The sequence below is a fragment of the Ctenocephalides felis genome, unplaced genomic scaffold (assembly GCF_003426905.1).
Source record: "Ctenocephalides felis isolate EL2017-DRISC unplaced genomic scaffold, ASM342690v1 CF-g0.4_SCAFFOLD_01492, whole genome shotgun sequence".
In the NCBI taxonomy this organism is placed as follows: domain Eukaryota; kingdom Metazoa; phylum Arthropoda; class Insecta; order Siphonaptera; family Pulicidae; genus Ctenocephalides; species Ctenocephalides felis.
Genome location: NW_020537646.1, coordinates 59,998,571 through 60,020,511, shown reverse-complemented (window position 1 = coordinate 60,020,511; position 21,941 = coordinate 59,998,571). Strand labels below are relative to the sequence as shown.

At 30.2% G+C, this 21,941-nt stretch overlaps 1 protein-coding gene across 1 annotated transcript in view; it reads right to left on the bottom strand.

The window, feature by feature from the left end:
- The window catches only part of LOC113370517, a gene marked incomplete in the record, with an annotated part of 302,645 nt that overhangs the window by 103,574 nt on the left and 177,130 nt on the right, over positions 1-21,941 (bottom strand). Inside the window, 1 exon segment of the mRNA XM_026611191.1 lies at positions 1,803-2,277. Coding sequence (XP_026466976.1) covers positions 1,803-2,277 — 475 coding nt within the window.

Genomic DNA, 21,941 nt, shown 5'->3' with positions numbered 1-21,941 from the left:
TACAAAACAATAAAAGCGTTCGCGCAAAGGATTTACAATTTGTTCCACACATGTGCAGAATCTTGGTAAAAATATTTTTTAAAAAATGTCTTTCTCCATTACATCTTCAACCAGTCTACAAATAACACACTATCCATTTGTGATTTTTTCAAATCAGTATTTTGTGAAAATATTGTGTAATTTCAAGTTAATGTTTATAATACATAGTGTAGTGCATTACCATATCCTAATACCATGGATTATTAAAATTTTCCAATTTAACACTAAGATCAACTAATTGTAAGTACTAATTACTATTTTATTTTTTTCTTTTCACTCCAATTCAATTGTTTTAGTTTTTAATTTTATTTTTAGTTTCCACTGAATGAAGGCTATATATATATATACATATATATATATATATATATATATATATATATATATATCTTATATATTTATATATATATATATATATATATATATATATATATATATCTTATATATAAAAATGGATCGCAAAATGTGTTGGTAAGCGCATAACTCAACAACGCCTGGACTAATTTGGCCAATTCTTTTTTTAAAATGTTCGTTGAAGTCCAAAGATGGTTGTTACGGCGAGAAAAAAACGAATAATTGCCGGGAAAACCCTAAAAATAGCCCTTTTCTTTTTTAATCGAGTAGGCAACGCAATTTGTAAAAAAAAATGATCTATGTCATGACATTTTGTGTAGTTTTTGGTAATCTAATTTTGAATATATTTATATAAACATAGATATATCTTTCTATTAATCAAGCTATATTGGCAGCCAAAAACATTGATGTACATTAATTAAATTTCAAAATTCAAGAACAAATTACAGGCGAATCAGTTGATTCGACAACTAACCAAGACGATCCACCGGAGTTTTTAAATTCGCTGGATTTGCTAGGATTGTCACCTCACAATCTTCAATTAAAGGTTGGATCGACAATTATGATGTTGCGAAATATCGACCAACTATATTCAAAGGATAGTATAAAGCAGAAGATGTTCTCGCACCATGCATCCCAATGCGTTTCCAGTGCGTTTATGGTATCATTAAGTGTTTGTGGTTTTAATTTAGAAAACCCATGTTTCTCACATGGAAAATTGTATGTTGTTTGTTTCCGTATTGGAAAACCATCAGATTTGTTTGTCTATGCGCCAGGTAATCAAACAAAAAACATCGTTTATCACAAAGCACTACAATGAAAATTGAACTGATTTTTGAATTATGATTTACATCATTACAATTACTTACTTTTAAATGCTTATAGTGTTTAATTATTTTTAATTCACACCGAATGATTACCAGGGTGACGGTTCTGTTCAGGATAATTTTTTGCAAAGAATAGAAAAAAGGTAGGCACAAAACACCGCCACATTACAATTTTTTTGACAGGACGAAGTCTGTCGGGCCGGCTAGTATATATATATATATATATATGTGTATATATATATATATATATATTTATATATATATATATATATATATATATATATATATATTATAATTATATGTTTAATTTGAGTTTTGAGTTTAAAAGTAGGGCGTTACATATGAGAGTTTTTAGAATTTTATTTAAAATCTATACGTTTCGGCTAGCAGCTTAGCCTTCATTCAGTGGCAATCAATTCAACTATAAAAATTAAAACTAAATAAATAATATGTAAGAAATTTCATAGAAAAACAATAAATCAAATTAAACATATTATATCAACATCAACTTCTAGACTATTTGAAATATATATATATATATATATATATATATATATATATATATATATATATATATATAGTTACCTTTATATAATTTGCATTTATATATCCTTCTGTATTACAGGGAGTTTTTTCATTTAAAACCACTCTAGAATGTTCATTAGGTAAAATTTGATTATATCGGTTTTTGGTTTGAGAACCATATACAGTTGGTTTATCTTGAAAATTGTTCGGAAGATTCCAGAATTCTCTATGTAAACTCAGAAGCAACGTTTTATATTGATGTTCAAGATTATTTGAAACCAAAACTTCAGACGTTGAAAATAGTTTATCTATATTTGATAAAGTATCAATGCTTTTGTTGTCCATCACTACAGTTTGTTCAGTCTTATAATGATGTTTTAACTCATTTGAACAGGTATTATTTAATGAACTTGATTTCTGATTTTTAGTTATGTTGTCTGCATTATAATCAATATCTTTACAAAATGAGTCTTCTGCAATAACTGCCTTTTCAGAGGCCTCAACTTCGCAATTCTCGTTTTTATTTGCGGAATACCTGAAAAAGAAAAATAATTATACGAATCGTAAGAATTAAAAAAAAATCATCGTAATAACAAAATATTTCTATGCGGTTCCAAATACTTAGATTTTCAAATAAATACTCAAAACACAATTCAACAAAATAAAATTCAAATATAAATTTTTCAATAATGAAACTAATTTCAAAAATATATCGGACTAATAAAAATCTTTTGTTTGGAGTAAATTATATAGAGTTCAAATAGTTATTTTAGATTTAAATTATCCTGCAGAAAAATGATTAGATCAGATATTTAATCGTTTCTTTCCAATTTCTTGCCACTTGATTCTCAATTTTGACTTTAGATTCCTAAAGAGCGTCTGGCGGTAAAAATTACATTGGAAAACTTATGCCGCACAAACAATACAGTCAACTTCTTTTGAGAACACGTGTAATTTATAATTTAAACAATTTATCTAATTTAGCATTACATAATAACATTTGATAATAAATATAAAAAATATAATATAGAAAAAGGAAAGAAAATTATCTACACACCGAACCAGGAAAAACACAAGAACATAAATTTTATTATAAACATTAAAATTGTGCTAAAGAACAACATAATTAATAGGTAATTAATAAAAAGGAAAAATTAAGGAGCAACATAAAGCCCCAATTTGAAACATGTTCATTCAACGTCGTATAGAGTTAAATAAATCTCATCAAGGCTACGCAGCACGTGCATCAGAGTGAGTGAATGTGGGGTGTAATAATGAAACGAAATATTACAAACACTCTAAAAAAGTAATTTTCATTAAATTTATAATGACTTTATAACTGTCATGTAAAAGATGAGAAGGACTCCGTTTGTTGACATTAGAAGTATTTATTTCTATTTTTTTGAACTTTTTTTCTCAATGTACATATATTTAAGACTAGAATATTTTCGAATTTGCACGCAAATTTGAAAAGGAAAGCACAGATGAGACGGGAGAACTTATACTAGTTGGTGATCCGGCAAAAAAATTAAAAAAAAAAAAAAACAAAGAAAAAGTTAGTTACATGTTATTAGAATGTTTAGTATTGCATTTTAAATTTTATAACGTTATTATAAAGGTGAAATGTGAAAATTTTTCCGATCGGTTTGATAACTGTGAACAACGCTTCATACATAACCACCGGCATATTTAATTAATGAATGAAATCACAATTGAATTATATGATGGCAATATAAATTACAATTTGGGCTCGATACGCATTCGAATGCCGAAAAACAAGGTTAGCAGCGCAAGATAATTTTAGAGAGTCGCGCGCGAGTGTGCACCCGATATGAAAGAATGGCTCCAAGACGACACCGTAGCTCGAGTTATTAAAAGTTTTCCAATCGGTGGAGGGTCTTTTATATGGCCCTAAAATAAATGACTCCATGAAAGAAAAAAAAAATATCCCATGTAATTTGCTTTCCAAATTTTAAACGCATTTTTTTCGAAATCCAAATTTTTAAAACCAGTGACCAACATAACTCAAAAACGGCCATTCCGATTAGACTAAGATTTTAACAGAATTATATTAAATATATATTTTTAGTGATTATTCGAAGATTTTTCCTATCCGATAAATATTTTGGTTTTTGTGAATAATTTAAGGTCAAAATTTCGACAAAAACCATTTTTTTTAAAGAATCTGCCATTTTGTCAAAAATTATTATTTTGCCTATTGCTTCGATTAATTACTAGATTTATCATTTCTTTATTGAAATCTTGATTTTTTAATTTCGGATGAGTTTTTTCAGCGATAGAGAGGTCACCACAAAATCTGTTTTTCGAGATGTGCTCCCGCAGATCTGCTGTTACTTTTTTGAAGTAAAACTTCTTTAGGCGCGACATGGGTGTAAATCCGTACAAATGCAACGAAAATTGTTACGGCAAGGTCAAGAGCCAATGATTCGCTCTCCATGATATGATTTATGTACGGATCGATTCTGATTGGTCGTATTTGTGCGAGGCTTCTTGGTATGCGTGACTTTATACGTGCATATGTCACCGCAAACGTGACTTTATACGTGCGCACGTCACTGAAAGCGTGAAGCAAATTGTTCAATTTCCGGTGTTATGTCAAAACATTTTAAGGTTAAATAGTAGTATAGATCGTAAATTAATAAAAATGTCTGAATCAGAAGAATATGGACAATTTGGAATATTTGGCCAAATTATAAATGTGCATGTTGACGTTAATAATATGGTTAATTTATTACCTCGTAATATTGATGATGATCATTGCATTAACATTCACATAAAAAAAATGATTCATAGATCAAGCTATGTGCAGGGCTTGATAAATAAAACAAATATAAAAGTATGGCTTCAATTTTTGGTTGCAACGGTTAATTTTAATTACATGAAGTTCTTCAAACGCGATTACATGATGAGTGAAGATGCAAAAACAATATTTGTTTAGGCATTGTTTAACATAATCCACTGTGTAAACAAATATTAAAGAATTTATTAATCAGCAATCACTTCATTTCTCTAATGAAGGTTCATTTCTAAATGCTAATTACAATGACAAATCGATCATGTCATACTTGAAGTATGACTTTAATTACATTATTGTCTTTAAATATTATACATATTTTTAATGCTATTATAAATAAATAATTTATAAATTATCATTATATAAATGTGTATAAAGGTTGACACTGAAAAAGAGTGCGCGTAAGGATCACACGCGATTGAAGTAAAACTTATTTGCTACTGTACAAAGTAGCAAATTTAAGTTAAGTAAAAATAAATACATCATATAACAATTTGGAATAATGTTTATTAGTAATATGGTAACACTCATGATGCACACATTTATTAGTGTCGACAATTGTACACAATTATATAATGATAAATTATAAATTAAATATTTAAATATATAAATTATATATTAAAAATATGTATAATATTTACAAACAATCATGTAATGAAAGTCATACTTGAAATATGACATGATCGGTTTAAAGTAATTGCTGATTAATAAGTTCTTTAATATTCGTTCACACAGTGGATTATGTTAAACAACGCCTAAACAAATATTGTTTTCGTAACTTCAGTCATCATGTAATAATTTTGAAGAACTTCATGTAATTAAAATTAACATACATTCATTTACTTCATTATTCATTTTATATTTGTTTTATTTATAAAGCCCTGCACATAGCTTGATTTATGAATCATTTTCTTTTTTATGTGAACGTTAATGCAAGGATCATCATCAATATTACTAGGTAATAAATTAACCATATCATCAGGCACATTTATAATTTGTCAAAATATTCCAAATTGTCCATCGTCCATTTGTCCAAATCGTCTAATTTGCATGAAACACAACCTAGGTGAAATTAACCTATCAGATACAGTATCTAGTTTAGGTAGATAATTTGGTATAGGTGGAAATACAAACCCGTTAAATTTACACAAAGTGGGAATTTTACAGGAATTTAATACCTTTCGAAAAGGTTGACATCCAACCTGATTATTTGAATGAATATTCAAAAAACCATTATTAGGAATTTGTTTTTGAGCATCATTTGATATTTCTAAGTCACTTTGAAACCAAAGTCGATCACACACAAAACATACATAGCCAAAGCTATCATTTGTAAATTGTTTTTCAAACAATTTTCGTGCATTCCTAAACAAATTGAAGTCTTTATATGGAAGTTCAAATACTTCATTTGATTCTTGCAAAAGATAAGTTCTTGTCACATTATATACAGAATCATCAATTTGCAATTGACGTGGTGTAAGTTGCTGCATCAGAAAAAGTAACAGTAGTACTTTGATCTAAAAAGATAACAGAATAATATGTTTAAATGTGAATAGTTGCAGCGTTTTTCAGGAATCAAATAGCTTGAAAAGATTCTTACTTATGTCAATGGTGTTGACATTAATATCTAAATTGATACCCCTGGCTCAAGATTTTATAATAAATTGGCAGTAACCGATTATTTTCCTGCAGTTGTTTTGTTTGACGATGTAATCTTGATCTTTCATAGTTTGTAAGAAGCTTTGAGCCTGCATCAATATTTATAATTACTATTAAAATAAATTAAAATTAGTCTCCATAGCCATCATAACAGAGAAACATGGAAACGTATGTTAAATTTCCAATGAAGAAATATTGTATAAATAAATAAATAAGATAAATTTCACTTATCATGTAATTGTGTTTGTAGAACTTCATCATTGACTGCTTATTTGTTTAAATATTTAAATATTTTTATAAACATATTTTCCATTTTAGTAATAACCTCAAAGGTATTGTTATGCATAATTTCCCCGATGCAGCTTCGGCTTAAACATGTAAGATGCACAGGTCCCATCTATGCCTATGCACTATGGACCGAATCTACACGAGGAGCCCCGAAAAGGACAGAAGACGACTCGACCGACGTTTCCTTATCAAAAACACGATCTGCATAGCTCTCTTACACAGCAGATTTCAAGAAGCGAACAATAAACATACAAAAATCATTTAATCATTCTTTCTAAATAAACTTTCTAAATCAAACCAGTGTTTCGTATAATTTCTTCTGTATTACAAATTAAGTTCTTTATTTCTTATTCACGCTTATGGCACAACAAATCTGGTGGCAGTAACGGTGGTATATAACCAAAAACTAATTAATAAAAAGGCCAGTGAAAAGAAAAATCAGAAGAACTGATAAATTTGGAAGAAAAACTACTTCGTGAGCAGAAATCAATTATTTCAAGATTGGCATTGTCGATGGTGATGGCTGCCATATTGTCTTCTTGTTAGCAGATACTAAGTAGAAAGCACGGAACGAAGCCAAGCGCTATACCTACAGGACGACGGCCATTTTGGTTTGAAAGAATTTATAGAGTCGATTGATTCATGGTTGTTGTTTTTTTTACCAAATTCTAGACATCATATTTTTTTTGCTTCTTGATAATATTCATTTACAAATTTTTAGAACTTTTTAGAAATTTTTACATATATTTTAGAATTTTTTTTGTATCACGTGTTTTTTTTTTCTTTTCTTGTAAAAGCATAAGGTTTTTAATTTTCTCAAGTCAAACTTTTAGATTTTCAAACTTTTAGATTTTCGAACTTTTAGATTTCCAACTTTTAGACCAACTTTTAGACTAACTTTTAGATTTTAGATTTTTTAGAACTTTGAGAATTGAATATTATAATTGAGAATTATAAACCTTATGATTAAAAGATTAATTATTGTCTAATTTATAGAATTTTTATCAATTTTTTTTTTAAATTATTATATATGTATTTTCAAACTTCATTTTTACCAAATTTAGTATATATATTTATATCAATGCTAAATAGAAATTAACTCTAATATCAAATTCTAACTTTATTACCATTTTACTAATCCTATTGTTCAAAATCTAGTGTTGATGCCGGGAGAACGCGAAATTGCTGACCTCCTACTTCCAGAGCAGAGAATACTTAGCCTGTCAGCAGAATCTATATTCGAGAGTCGTGTAAGCATTATTAATTCTGGTGAGAACTATTTAGATTTAAGTAGCGCTGTCTTTAATAATAGCATAGTCGTCATACCTAGACCAAATCCAATTCCAAATTCTTCCTCACTTCCTGCAATCCCTTTACCAACTGAAAATCAAAACATGGCTCCAGTTTTATCTTTCGAAAAGGCCATGGATATGGTACCACGATTTGATGGCAATGATCATACAAAATTAAGCGAATTTTTATATACATGTACATACATTTTTGATAATATCGATCCAAGCAATCATTTTTCACTTTTAAATTTTATATTACATGTCAAGTTAGGTGGTCGAGCATTAGAGGCCACACGTTACAAAACTATAACCAAATTTTCTGAATTAAAATCATGCTTGGAAAGCATTTATTTAAGCGTTAGATCAGTGTCTTCATTACAAATCGAATTCAGTCAGTGTAGGCAGGGCTCGAGGGAAAGCGTAACAGATTATGCATTGCGTTTTAGGAATATTTTGAGACAGTTAGTTAGTGCTACTATCAGAGAGAATAATAATCCAGATACAGACCCCTTTTGTGCGCAATTATTAAATAAACAAGCTTATAACGTTTTTAAAGAGGGTCTGCGTAATGAATTAAAAACTATAGTCAAGTGTAAGGCCACAGATCTTGATTCGGCTATAGCAATAGCAACTGAAGAAGAGATTTCTATAAATTCTAATGTAGTTTCAAATAATAAATATCATAATTTTTCAGGAACATTTCCTCATTCAAATTTTAAACCCGAATTTGTTAAAACAGAAGGCGTTAGGTGTAATTATTGCAGGCTTCCAGGCCATATAATTAAAGAATGTAGAAAAAGAATTTTTAATGAGCAACAACGCTCTAAAGTTAATCTTGTAGACAAAAGCATAGATAAAAATGTAAATACTATAGATGAGGTAGATAGTTTAGATAGGCCGAGCACCAGCAAGGAGACTTGCAAAGCTAGCGAACTTAAACCAGTACAACTTTCATGTATGTCAAGTAAGAATAATTTAGCATATGTCAATTTAGAATTTTTAGATACTGAGGAAGACAGAATCAACTTATTAGTTGATACGGGTGCTGGAATCAGTATAGTTAAGGTATCAAAATTAAAACACGATGTAGATGTGAAAATTAGTTTAGAGAATAAAATAAAAATTACTGGTGTGTCGGGTAGGGTTATAGATACATTAGGGCAAGCGAATTTAAGAATTTTGTTAGATGATAAAATAGTTAGCCATGACTTTAGTATAGTTGAGGATGATCTACCAATTAATGGTGATGGCATCCTAGGTCTAGATTTTTTAAAAACGTTCGGTGGACAAATAAATATTCCTGAATCAAAGTTAAATTTAAATACTAAATCTTTTCCCTTAAATTTTACGTCACAAGTAACATTAGGTCCGAGATCAGAAACTATAGTTAGGGTAGTTAGTAACATAAATTGTTTAGGAATGATTAAAAAAACAGAAATCAGTAAAGGTGTATCTGTACCTTATTCTTTAGTTTCTCCTAATAATTTAAGTTGTTTAGTTAATGTTGTAAACACAGATGAACATTTAGTCAAATTGAAATCACCCAAATTTAATTTAGAAAAGGTTGAAAATTCAGAGACCACTGAATCTACTTCAAATATTTTTCATGTAAATAGTGTTTCTAGTAACTTTAGTTCAGATAGGTTAGGCAAAATTTTTACTATTGCTGAACCTTTCTCCTATAATACATTCAAACAAATTTTAGAGACTCAACCTATCTTAAACTCCAATATAAAAGAAATAAATGACAAATTTTTAGTTTTTGATAAGAGGTCTATCTGTATAGATTCTCCACAGGATTTCATTTCTTCGAATTCATTATTTTGCGCATTTAAGAATAAATTTAATAAATTGAATGAATTAGTTAATCGAAAAAAGGGGATAGGTGAAAAAGCTTATTTTGAATACAATAATAATTTAGTTTTTTATTTAATCACGCGAGTTAAGGAGACTGATAACACAAATTACCAAATTCTATTAAAACTTTTTTGTAATTTAAAGGAATTATGTTTAGAGCGTAATGTGAAGAAACTCTCATTACCTATTTTAATTAATGAATCAGACCGGCTTGATTGGTCTGAAATAAGAGCCATGATTAGATTTATATTTAAGAACTTTAATATTAAGATTTATATACACAATTATCCTCTTAATGATATTCTTACGGAAGAAGATAAAATTAATATATTTAATGAATTTCATTGCAAACCTCTTGGTGGACACCAAGGCTATAAGCGAACATTGAAGAGGATACTTGTTAAATATAGTTGGCCAAAGTTAAAGCGCGACCTTCGTAAATTTATAAATAAATGCGACATTTGCCAAAGGAATAAATCTCATCACCTTAGCAAATATCCAATGATGATAACAGATACGCCAACAAAATCCTTTGAAAAATGCTCTCTCGATATCATAGGGCCCCTTACAGAAACAATAAATACCTATAAAAACTTCCTCACTTCCCAGGACCTTTTAACTAAATTTTCTAGAGCAATTCCTTTAAAAACTCAAGATGCGGAAAGTGTGGCTAAGGCTTTCGTTGAAGACATAGTATGTAATTATGGAATACCATTGAAAATATTTGCAGATCAGGGCACTAACTTTTTTAGCTCATTATTTAAAAGCGTATGCAAACTTCTTCGAATTTCTAGAGTTCAAACTACGGCTTACCATCGCCAATCTAATGGTGCGTTGGAAAGATCACATCGCACTTTAACTGAATACATACGAAGTTTTGTAAGACCTGATCAAACGGATTGGAATAACTGGCTTTCTTATGCAATATTTTCTTATAATGTTACTCCACATAGTTCTACCGGGTTCAGCCCATTTCGCTTAATTTTTGGGTATGATCCTGAGCTTCCCACATCACTTAACAAACCTCCCGATCACTGCTATTCCTATGATGACTATGCAAAAGAAATCAAATTCCGTATCCAATCTTGCAACCAAATCGCTAGAGATATTTTAATTCAGAATAAAGTTTCATCAAAATGTCAATATGACAATCGTTCCAAAATTGTAGAATTTAAAATTGGTCAATTAGTGTTTTTAAAAAAAAATGAGACAATCCCCAAAGGAAAGTCGAAAAAATTAGTTAGACTTTGGTTAGGTCCATTTGAAATACTCTCGAGAGATTCTGCTGTCAACTACACTCTGCTTTGTGGTAAAAGGTCAGTAAAAGTGCATGTTAACAGATTGAAACCATTTATTCAATAATTATATTTCTTCATTATACTAATTTTTTCAAAAGTAATTTACAATCTTAATTATATTCACCATTTTAATAATAATTTCTATTTTTTTTTTTTTTTAGATAATAAAGTTAATTTCTATAAAATTCAAGATAAAATATGTCACAATTTTGTTACTTTATTATGTCAAAATTCACTAGGTTTAAGTTTTACATGTTTTAAGCTTTACTGTTTCATTCATTTACATTTTATTTTATTTAGCTCTTAAAACATTTGAATTTTATTATGCGATACTCTCCTTCTTCTATTGTGTTATATTTACTATATTTAAGAATGATTGTTATTGTTTTAGATTCTTATTCCATTTATATTTCTAGTTTTTTTTTCATTGAAATTATGTATTTTTATTAGATTATAGTTTTAATTAATGATGTCTAGATGAGGTAAAATAAAACTATAATCTCATTAAGGGGGAAGGTGTTATGCATAATTTCCCCGATGCAGCTTCGGCTTAAACATGTAAGATGCACAGGTCCCATCTGTGCCTATGCACTATGGACCAAATCTACACGAGGAGCCCCGAAAAGGACAGAAGACGACTCGACCGAGGTTTCCTTATCAAAAACACGATCTGCATAGCTCTCTTACACAGCAGATTTCAAGAAGCGAACAATAAACATACAAAAATCATTTAATCATTCTTTCTAAATAAACTTTCTAAATCAAACCAGTGTTTCGTATAATTTCTTCTGTATTACAAATTAAGTTCTTTATTTCTTATTCACGCTTATGGCACAACAGTATATAGTAACCTCGAAAAACTGGAATAATACAAATTACTTCAATAAACTTACGTTTCTTACGCAGCGCACATTTTTCACATGATTTTCATTTGCGATCATTTGCACTACAATTATTTATGAGAGACGGGATAAAATATTCTTCTGGTCCTGACATTTTTATTAACTCACACTCACGATTGATATCTATTTAACCTTAAAAAGTTTTGACATAATACAGGAAATTTGAACAATATGCTTCATGTTTTCGGTGACGTATGCACGACGCACGTATAAAGTAACGCATCAGAAGTGGATACTCGCGAAATCTGACATTTGTTAGAAGTTTGCGCGAATCATGCAAGCGATCACTGACATTTGTTAGCGCCCCATAGGTTTTTCATTATTTGCACTGCAATTATTTATGGGGGATGAGATAAAATATTCTTCCGATGACCAATCAGAATCTACCCATATAGAAATCATATCATCGAGAGCGAATGACTCTCAGTTCACGTTGGCGTTACAATTTCCGTTGCATTTGTACGGATATACATCCATGTCGCGCCTAAAGAAGTTTTACTTCAATAAATGTGTGCATCACAAATGTTACCATATTACTAATAAACATTATTCAAAATTGTTATATTATGTATTTATTTTTACTTAAATTTACTACTTTGTATAATAGCAAATAAGTTTTACTTTAATCGCGTGTGATTCTTACGCGCACTCTTTTTTAATAAATATTTTCACCTGTAATTATTTTTAAAATATAGTTAAAAGATGCCTTATATGCGTATAAAATTTTGTATTGATACATTTAATAGTTTTCACAGGAATTTTTTTTAGAAAAATGGCTTTTTTGCCGATTAGGTGTATATAATCCCTTAAAAGATATAAGTAAAGACTCAACTATCCTTCAACGAGCGCAATTTACCTTAATATAAAATGGTAGGTTTGGACATGTTGAAGGTATGGTTCAGGTTAAACATATGTTCTGATAAGATCGTTTTGAATCGATTCGGGTTTTTGGAGTTATATATATATATATATATATATATATATATATATATATATATATACACTAGCTGACCCGGCAAACGTTGTTTTGCTAAATAAGGTATATTCTAAACCATTTTTAGAGAATCAAAAATATTAATACTTTAAGTGCATAAGGATGTGTTGTTTGAATGCTGTATACAATTAGGTATTATAAAAACAATAAACCCCATTAGTTTGTCCATATTTTGTCAATACAATCAAACTGCAAGTTTTATACACTTTCTATAGAAAACATCATATAATCCAATCCGAGTCTTTTTTGGTCTTTCGGCTTATTAATTATGTTTCAAGTTTTGCAGATTCTTTTTAGATTCTGGATTTTGTGTATAATTGTAAATAATACTACTGAGCTTATACAAAATTTTAAAATTTTTGCGAGGAGAGAAAAAATGAATTAAGTATTTCTTCTTTGACCTGCTTTTTGAAAAGTTTTAAGTTACATTCGATGAATTAAAGTAAATTTAATAAAAGGTATATATGTAGAGCAGGGCAAGACACAAAGGTCCAATTTGACTTTGAGCAAATATAAACTATATTGTGAAAACCATAACAATTATATCACAACAAATAAGACATATCAAACGAACAATTATCTGACTACGTACAGTAAACTGACTTCTACTTCATCATTGTAGAAATGTGCTTTTTTACGTCTTCCAAAAATTTGTTATCTAGACCTTTTTATCCTATATGCGGGGTAACTTGTAACGGGCAGGTGGAAAAAGGTTTAAAGCCTTATTATAATTTTAAAGGTATTTTACAAAATAATTACATTTTTAACTAATGCTAAAACTACCAACAGAAGAAAATACTTTTATTATGGATTTTCAAAGATTACCGTTTATCTCCCCCATTTCAAAGATTATCGTTTTCAAATCAAGTTTATAGCTGGCTATACATCTTTTTTCCTCTACTTTCAAATATTGTTGTTAAACAATGCTTAACTTTACTGATTTTTGGCACATCGGTGGTGGACCTTTTTAATCCCGGACCTTCATATATTACTATCTATTCTGCGATAAATTATGGGAAAGTATAACTGGAAAAATGTTATTCGACAAAATGTCCATTTGATCGATACCAAATTTAGGTTCTGAATTCAAATAAGATAAATAAAAAATAATATAACCTAGAAAATGTTTTATAAATACCAATGAGTATATAATTAAACAAATGAGATCTTTCAGAGGACCGTGTTTGAGAAAAATATGCCAAAAAGTGCATTTTCATATTAACATATCAAAAAAGTTTATATTTTGAGTCTCTAGTAACACTTGCGGCCCGTTTACTAACGTTTTTGTATATAAATAAAACTACAAACAAAACTACTTACTACAAATTTATCAAAAATAAATAATATTCGCATAAAACATCCTAATTGAACATCATCTGTCAAAAGCGTTTGACATTTCACGAAATTGCCACCGTCCATTGTTTTATTTAAATTACGCTTCTACAAAAATTTTCAAATTAAAAATGTAAAGTTTCTACGCGGATTTGAAATAATTTCTCACCTTTTGGACTTTCTCTGGATTGGCACGAATTTTTCAAGATTAAGACTGGCCAAATGGATTCAGCAGTTTTCGAGTTTTATTCGGACATTTGAAAGAGAGCTCCATTATATATGCGCATATATACATATATATACTAGCATACCCAGCCTCGCGTTGCGACGGCCCTTATTAAAATCCACCTGATTGAAATTTGAATCCATTTGACAACCAACATTTCAAACCTTTTGTTATTAAAAATTCATATCAATCCAAAAATAAATAAAATCCGGATTGAAATTTGAATATGGTGGATGAATACTATTGATTAAAAAGTTTTTTTAATGTTAAATAATAAATGAAGAATATTTTTAAAAATATAATAAATTAAAAAAAAAAGTTAAATGGATTCATATTTTAATCGAGTTGAATAAAGAAAAAAGCCGCAGCAGATTTTAAATTTTATTGGCTCATCGTGTGCGTATATATCCAACTTAGGTTGTAGGAAATTTTGAAAAATACATTTAATATAGAAATATATAATTTTTATAAATTTCTATAAATTTATACAGAAATTTACTAAAAAAGAACAAAACACTAAAATGGCAAATCTCAATATTCATGGAAACTTCGTGAAAAAACGATTTATAATTTTTTTTTAAAAAAAAAATGGAGAGTTCAAAAAATATATTATTTTTACTAATTAAAAAATAAACATATCATATAATATAACATATATTATAATAATATAACATATATTATAATATATCCAAATTAGGCAAAATGCTATATTCAAAATAATAGAAATATATGTTTGTAGATTAAAATAAATTTTGACAGATGTGAACTAAAAAAAAAGTAAAATGTCATTTGTCAATATCTATGGAAAGTATTAGATGAATAAATTGACAATCTATATTTATTTGTTTTTTTTTACCATTTTAGTTCGAATACTAAAACGTCCTCAAAACATAATAGATCAGAATGAAAAAGCGACATTAATTGTAACTTCAATCATAAACTAAATTTGACAGGTCAAAAGAAATATTTTTAACGAATTCAAATAGAAACAGATGCATTAATTATTCCAAGTCATATTATAGGCAATATTACAAATCACATTTTAGATACAGAATAATAGAATTTATCAAATTTAAATAAATTTGGGCGGTTATGAATTTAAAACAAGATAAAAAAAAGTTTAAAAAACTTGGAATAATAATCAAAATGGTATACAGAACAAAGTTATATAATTCCACGTAAAAATTGTGTTTGATTTTCTATCAAAAAATGCGCACGTACTTAGTTGCCAACGATAACTACCAATTTCTAACAAAAGATGCGCACTTACTTAGTTGCTTTATGAAGAAACTGAAACCAAAATCTTAGTAAGTTAGAACCTAATATAAAATCTTTATTTTAGCTTAAGTATGGCATTAAATAAATTTCGTAAAAACAGTAATAAAATTAGTTTGAAATTTTCGTGTTTTGGTTACTCCAAAAATTTTACTTATGATGTTTAATAACAATTTAATACCGATTTCATCTTCAAAGTTATCATTCACATTTTTTCAGAAACAAAAAATATTGTATGGGGGGGGGGGGTCATAATGATTTGATAAGCCTCAAGGTAGGGCGAGGCCCAATAAAGGTTGGATATCACTGATTTAAACAGTAATTCTTGATCTTTCAATAATTCTTTTTCAAAATTAAATTTTCCTCTTAAGATGAATACAAAGGTGTTATTTGTTTACCTTTTTTGAGCAATTTTTCTTACTTTTTGAAAAACTTATTTGCTTCTGATGGTTCTTTTTCAGTTTTCAGTTTTGACAATACTTTCAGTTACCTTTTTCTGCCCTTATATAAAAAAAAACTCTTGCAAATAGAGTTACTGATGCCATATTGCGGAAAGTTCCCAATATATTTACAAGAGAATTAATCAACGTATATATATATATATATATATATATATATCTTATATATAAAAATGGAGCTCTCTTTCAAATGTCCGAATAAAACTCGAAAACGGCTGAATCGATTTGGCCAGTCTTAGTCTTGAAAAATTCGTGCCAATCCAGAGTAAGTCCAAAAGGTGAGAAATTATTTCAAATCCGCGTAGAAACTTTACATTTTTAATTTGAAAATTTTTGTAGAAGCGTAATTTGAATAAAACAATGGACGGTGGCAATTTCGTGAAATGTCAAACGCTTTTGACAGATGATGTTCAATTACGTTTAATAGGATGTTTTACGCGAATATTATAAATTTATGATAAATTTGTAGTAAGTAGTTTTGTTTGTAGTTTAATTTATATACAAAAACGTTAGTAAACGGGCCGCAAGTGTTACTAGAGACTCAAAATATAAACTTTTTTGATATGTTAATATGAAAAAGCACTTTTTGGCATATTTTTCTCAAACACGGTGCTCTGAAAGATCTCATTTGTATAATTATATACTCATTGGTATTTATAAAACATTTTCTAGGTTATATTATTTTTTATTTATCTTATTTGAATTCAGAACCTAAATTTGGTATCGATCAAATGTACATTTTGTCGAATAACATTTTTCCAGTTATACTTTCCCATAATTTATCGCAGAATAGATAGTAATATATGAAGGTCCGGGATTAAAAAGGTCCACCACCGATGTGCCAAAAATCAGTAAAGTTAAGCATTGTTTAACAACAATATTTAAAAGTAGAGGAAAAAAGATGTATAGCCAGCTATAAACTTGATTTGAAAACGATAATCTCTGAAATGGGGGAGATAAACGGTAATCTTTGAAAATCCATAATAAAAGTATTTTCTTCTGTTGGTAGTTTTAGCATTAGTTAAAAATGTAATTATTTTCTAAAATACCTTTAAAATTATAATAAGGCTTTAAACCTTTTGTCACCTGCCCGTTACAAGTTAGCCCGCATATAGGATAAAAAGGTCTAGATAACAAAATTTTGGAAGACATCAAAAAAGCACATTTCTACAATGATGAAGTAGAAGTCAGTTTACTGAACGTAGTCAGATAATTGTTCGTTTGATATGTCTTATTTGTTGTGACATAATTGTTATGGTTTTCACAATATAGTTTATATTTGCTCAAAGTCAAATTGAACCTTTGTGTCTCGCCTTGCCTTACATATATACTTTTTATTAAATTTACTCATCGAATGTTACTTGAAACTTTTCAAAAAGCAGGTCAAAGAAGAAATACTTAATTCATTTTTTATCTCTCCTCGCAAAAATTTGAAAATTTTGTATAAGCTCAGTAGTATTATTTACAATTATACACAAAATCCAGAATCCAAAAAGAATCTGAAAAACTTGAAACGTAATTAATAAGCCGAAAGACCAAAAAAAAACTCGGATTGGATTATACGATGTTTTCTATAGAAAGTGTATAAAACTTGCAGTTTGATTGCATTGACAAAATATAGACAAACTAATGCGGTTTATTGTTTTTATAATACCTAATTGTATACAGCATTCAAACAACACATCCTCATGCACTTAAAGTATTATTATTTTGATTCTCTAGAAATGGTTTAGAATATACCTTATTTAGCAAAACAACGTTTGCCGGGTCAGCTAGTATATATATATATATATATATATCTTGAGGATTTTTTGTTCGACGTTGAAACATATTGAAATGAATAAAACAGCCAATGCGTCGAATGTAAAGATTTATTTTAATTTTTTATACGTTTCGAGACTAGATATGTCTCATCATTCAGCTAAAAGAAATTTACATTATAAAGAAAAAGTTTTAAAAAATAAATTTATACATTGGAAAAATTAATTGAAAACAACAAATTATACACACCAGATCAGGAAAAACCACACTATACTAACAGATTTTACAACACCACAATCACATGATACTACTGTAGGAAAGCAAAAATAATTTAAGGAAAGACCAAAAAAGGTAGAAGTAAAATTGTATGTTTTACTTGTTTACCTTATTTGGGTAGCTTTTCTTATTTTTTAAAAAAACTTTTTTCTGTTGAAGGTTTTCTTTTAGTTTTTACTTTTGATAACACACTCAGTTCCCTGTTTTCTACTTTAAAATCAAAATCTCCGTCTGACAGAATCACCGATGCCGTTTATAAAATTAATTGTTTAGATTGTGACAGTTGTTACATCGGTGAAAGTTCCCAATGCATTAGTAAAAGAATGAATCAACATATTTGTAATTCAAAAAACCCTATACAATTTAAAACAATGTTTTCTGAGCACATTATTAATTTCAAACACTCTTTTAATACTGACCATCCTATGATTTTATATAAAGAAAAAAATGTAGACCTTAGAAGATTTTCCGAATCATGTTTTATCTTTTTAAATTGAAATTGTGTGAACAAACGCAGTTCTTCTTGCTTACTCTCAGAAAGTTATCAAAATATAATTAATTTCTGTAAATCTGACTCTCTACCACGCCCCTGATATCCCCTCTTTTCCATGCTCGCGTTCTGGTAGCAGAGCGAACTACGCGTCGCCGACGCAAATAAGTCAAACCGTGTTGCTATGCTATCTGTTAAAAACAAAAATATGTGTTTCATACAATTTTACTTTTACCTTTTTTGGTCTTTTCTTAAATTATTTTTGCTTTCCTACAGTAGTATCATGTGATTGTGGTGTTGTAAAATGTGTTAGCATAGTGTGGTTTTTCCTGATCTGGTGTGTATAATTTGTTGTTCTCAATTAATTTTTCCAATGTATAAATTCATTTTTTAAAACTTTTTCTTTATAATGTAAATTTTTAGCTGAATGATGAGACACATCTAGTCTCGAAACGTATAAAAAATTAAAATAAATCTTTACATTCGACGCATTGGCTGTTTTATTCATTTCATATATATATATATATATATATATATATATATATATATATATATTTTAAGCTAGCTTTATTCTAGCATTAATTAATTAATGAAACACCTTTTACTTCATACAAATACATTTAATAATCCACCAAATTAACACAACGCCGAACTGTTCAACACTCAAGTTACCGCCAGACTCCGACTCGCACACAGATACATACTTCTGTTCCGTAAGGGATCAGACACTCTACATATGACACACCATAGAGCACATACACGTCAGGATAGACACTCTTGGCCGTTATATTCAAATGACAGACATACAATATTATAGTTCGGCCAATCCTGACCTCACAGGCGTCCCCGACTGATGAGATCTAATACAACAGTAATCTAAATCTAATATTACAACACAAATCATAAAACCATTACAACATAAATCATAAACCATTACAACATAAATCATATTTCATTCACTTATTGGCTCTACCAACTTTGTCGCCATCCCTTATTGTCCTTATACGCCTATTATTTTTATACACTTATTTAATTTTAGTTCTAGCTTATTTCTACGAATCATCTCTAACACCCTACGCAACACTTCAATATTCTCCTCAATTGTTTCTGTGGCCATTAGTAAATCGTTTATGTACACTATAACTTCACAGTTCATCATAAAACAACGAAAAATGTCACTTACATAACTCATAGGTACATTCGGGCTATTGCAATACCCAAATGGCATACGGTTGTATTCATATTCTCCCTGTGCACACCTCAAGCTAGTGTATTTTCTACTAGTCTCAGCCACCACCACATGAAAGAAAGCGTTCTCCAGATCTAGCTTCGTAAAATACCTCTTACACTTCGGTGAGTCCAAGCAATCATCTATTCTTGGACTGGGGTAAGGATCGCGCACCACCCGTTTTTCAGTCTCCAAATATTCCTCTCTTACCAGATCTCCTACTGTCGCGACCACTCCATAGCCATGCATTTCAAACGCAGTCTCTGGCTCTTCCCGTTTTTCAGTCTCCAAATCTTCTGCTGTCGCTATCGCTCCATAGCCATGCATTTCGAATGCAGTCTCTTTTTCTTCCGGCTTTTCACTCTCCAAATATTCCTTTTTTACCAGATCTCCTGCTGTCGCTACCACTCCATAGTCATGCATTTCGAATGCAGTCTCTGGTTCCTCCGGTTTTTCACTCTCCAGGTCTTCTACTGTCGCTACCACTTCGTAGTCATTTTCATCTGCTATATTTATATTTGCTCCGTCTGTGGTAATCTCACCATCAATCGCCAATATTTCGTTAACTCGAAATGTAGTGCTGTCAGGCGCCACCTGCGCCGTACTCCGGACATTTTTGCAGAATCTCTGCAAAATTTTGCAGTGTCATAGCACGCCACTCTATCGTTCTTAGGTTTGATACACCTGGATGCCATATGTCCCACTCCACCACAATTAAAACACCTCACCGTAGGATATGTGCCTTGTGTTTCCACTCTAGGAAACACTGTTGGCTGTACCCTCGTAGGCGGCATCATATTGCATCCGCGTTCCTCCGCTGTCAACTCGTTCATTACACCTAGCAGAGTTGCTAAATCCTTAAATTGGCTCATTTTGGCTTGAGCCTGGAGTGGCGGGTTGTCGAAGCCGTCTATCATATAAGCCAGTAGATCGGACTCCATAAAACCCAACCTATTTCCTAGCGCCATCTTCTCCTGAAAGTATGCGCTAACGGTTCCTGTTTTCGCCACCTCCGAGACTCAAACCGCTTCATTCTAGTCAGCCTGTCTTCTCCATTTTTGAAAAACGCTATTAGCACCCTCTTCAGCTCGTCGTATGAATATGTTGCATACTCTGCCTTACTGTCGTACAATTGTCTCGCCCGCCCCGACAGCTTCGATATTATCAGCACCGCCATCTTTTTCTTAGGCACCTCGTATGCATCTCGGACGGCTTCAACCCGTTCGAACCACGCCTCGATGCATTGCTCGGACGACCCGTCGAATATCGGTATCGTCGCCAACAACTCGCTGCTCGAGATGCTCTTGTTTTTGTCGCTGGTTGTCGCCCTAATAAGATTAATCAAGTCCGTCAACGTTAGCACTTTTAAGGCTTCGGGCACCAAGCTCTCAGCATCACCACCAGTAGCCATCTCACCAAATCTTATTTTATTTTCGCAATCTCCAGTTTTTAATTACACACATCGCAGCTCCGCGACTCGCCAACGTCAATATTACGCTCTGCTTTTGATATTTTCTCTCCACTCTGTTCTTATTTTGGTTACCCACGTGTTAACCTCACTTTAGCACAACAACACAAACACACAAAACTTACAAAATAACATCCGCACTTGTACGATAGCGAAGCACACCTTGCTTTCTATCGCACACCGTAATTATAATCCGCCTGACTAATAACACGGGCACTCCAAAAAAAAAAAGATTATTGAAATCGCCTATTTCAATAATCCACACCAATAATGTTCTCTAATAAAATTCTCCACGTTTTGATCCAATCCCACTTCTGAGCTTTAAGCTAGCTTTATTCTAGCATTAATTAATTAATGAAACACCTTTTACTTCATACAAATACATTTAATAATCCACCAAATTAACACAACGCCGAACTGTTCAACACTCAAGTTACCGCCAGACTCCGACTCGCACACAGATACATACTTCTGTTCCGTAAGGGATCAGACACTCTACATATGACACACCATAGAGCACATACACGTCAGGATAGACACTCTTGGCCGTTATATTCAAATGACAGACATACAATATATA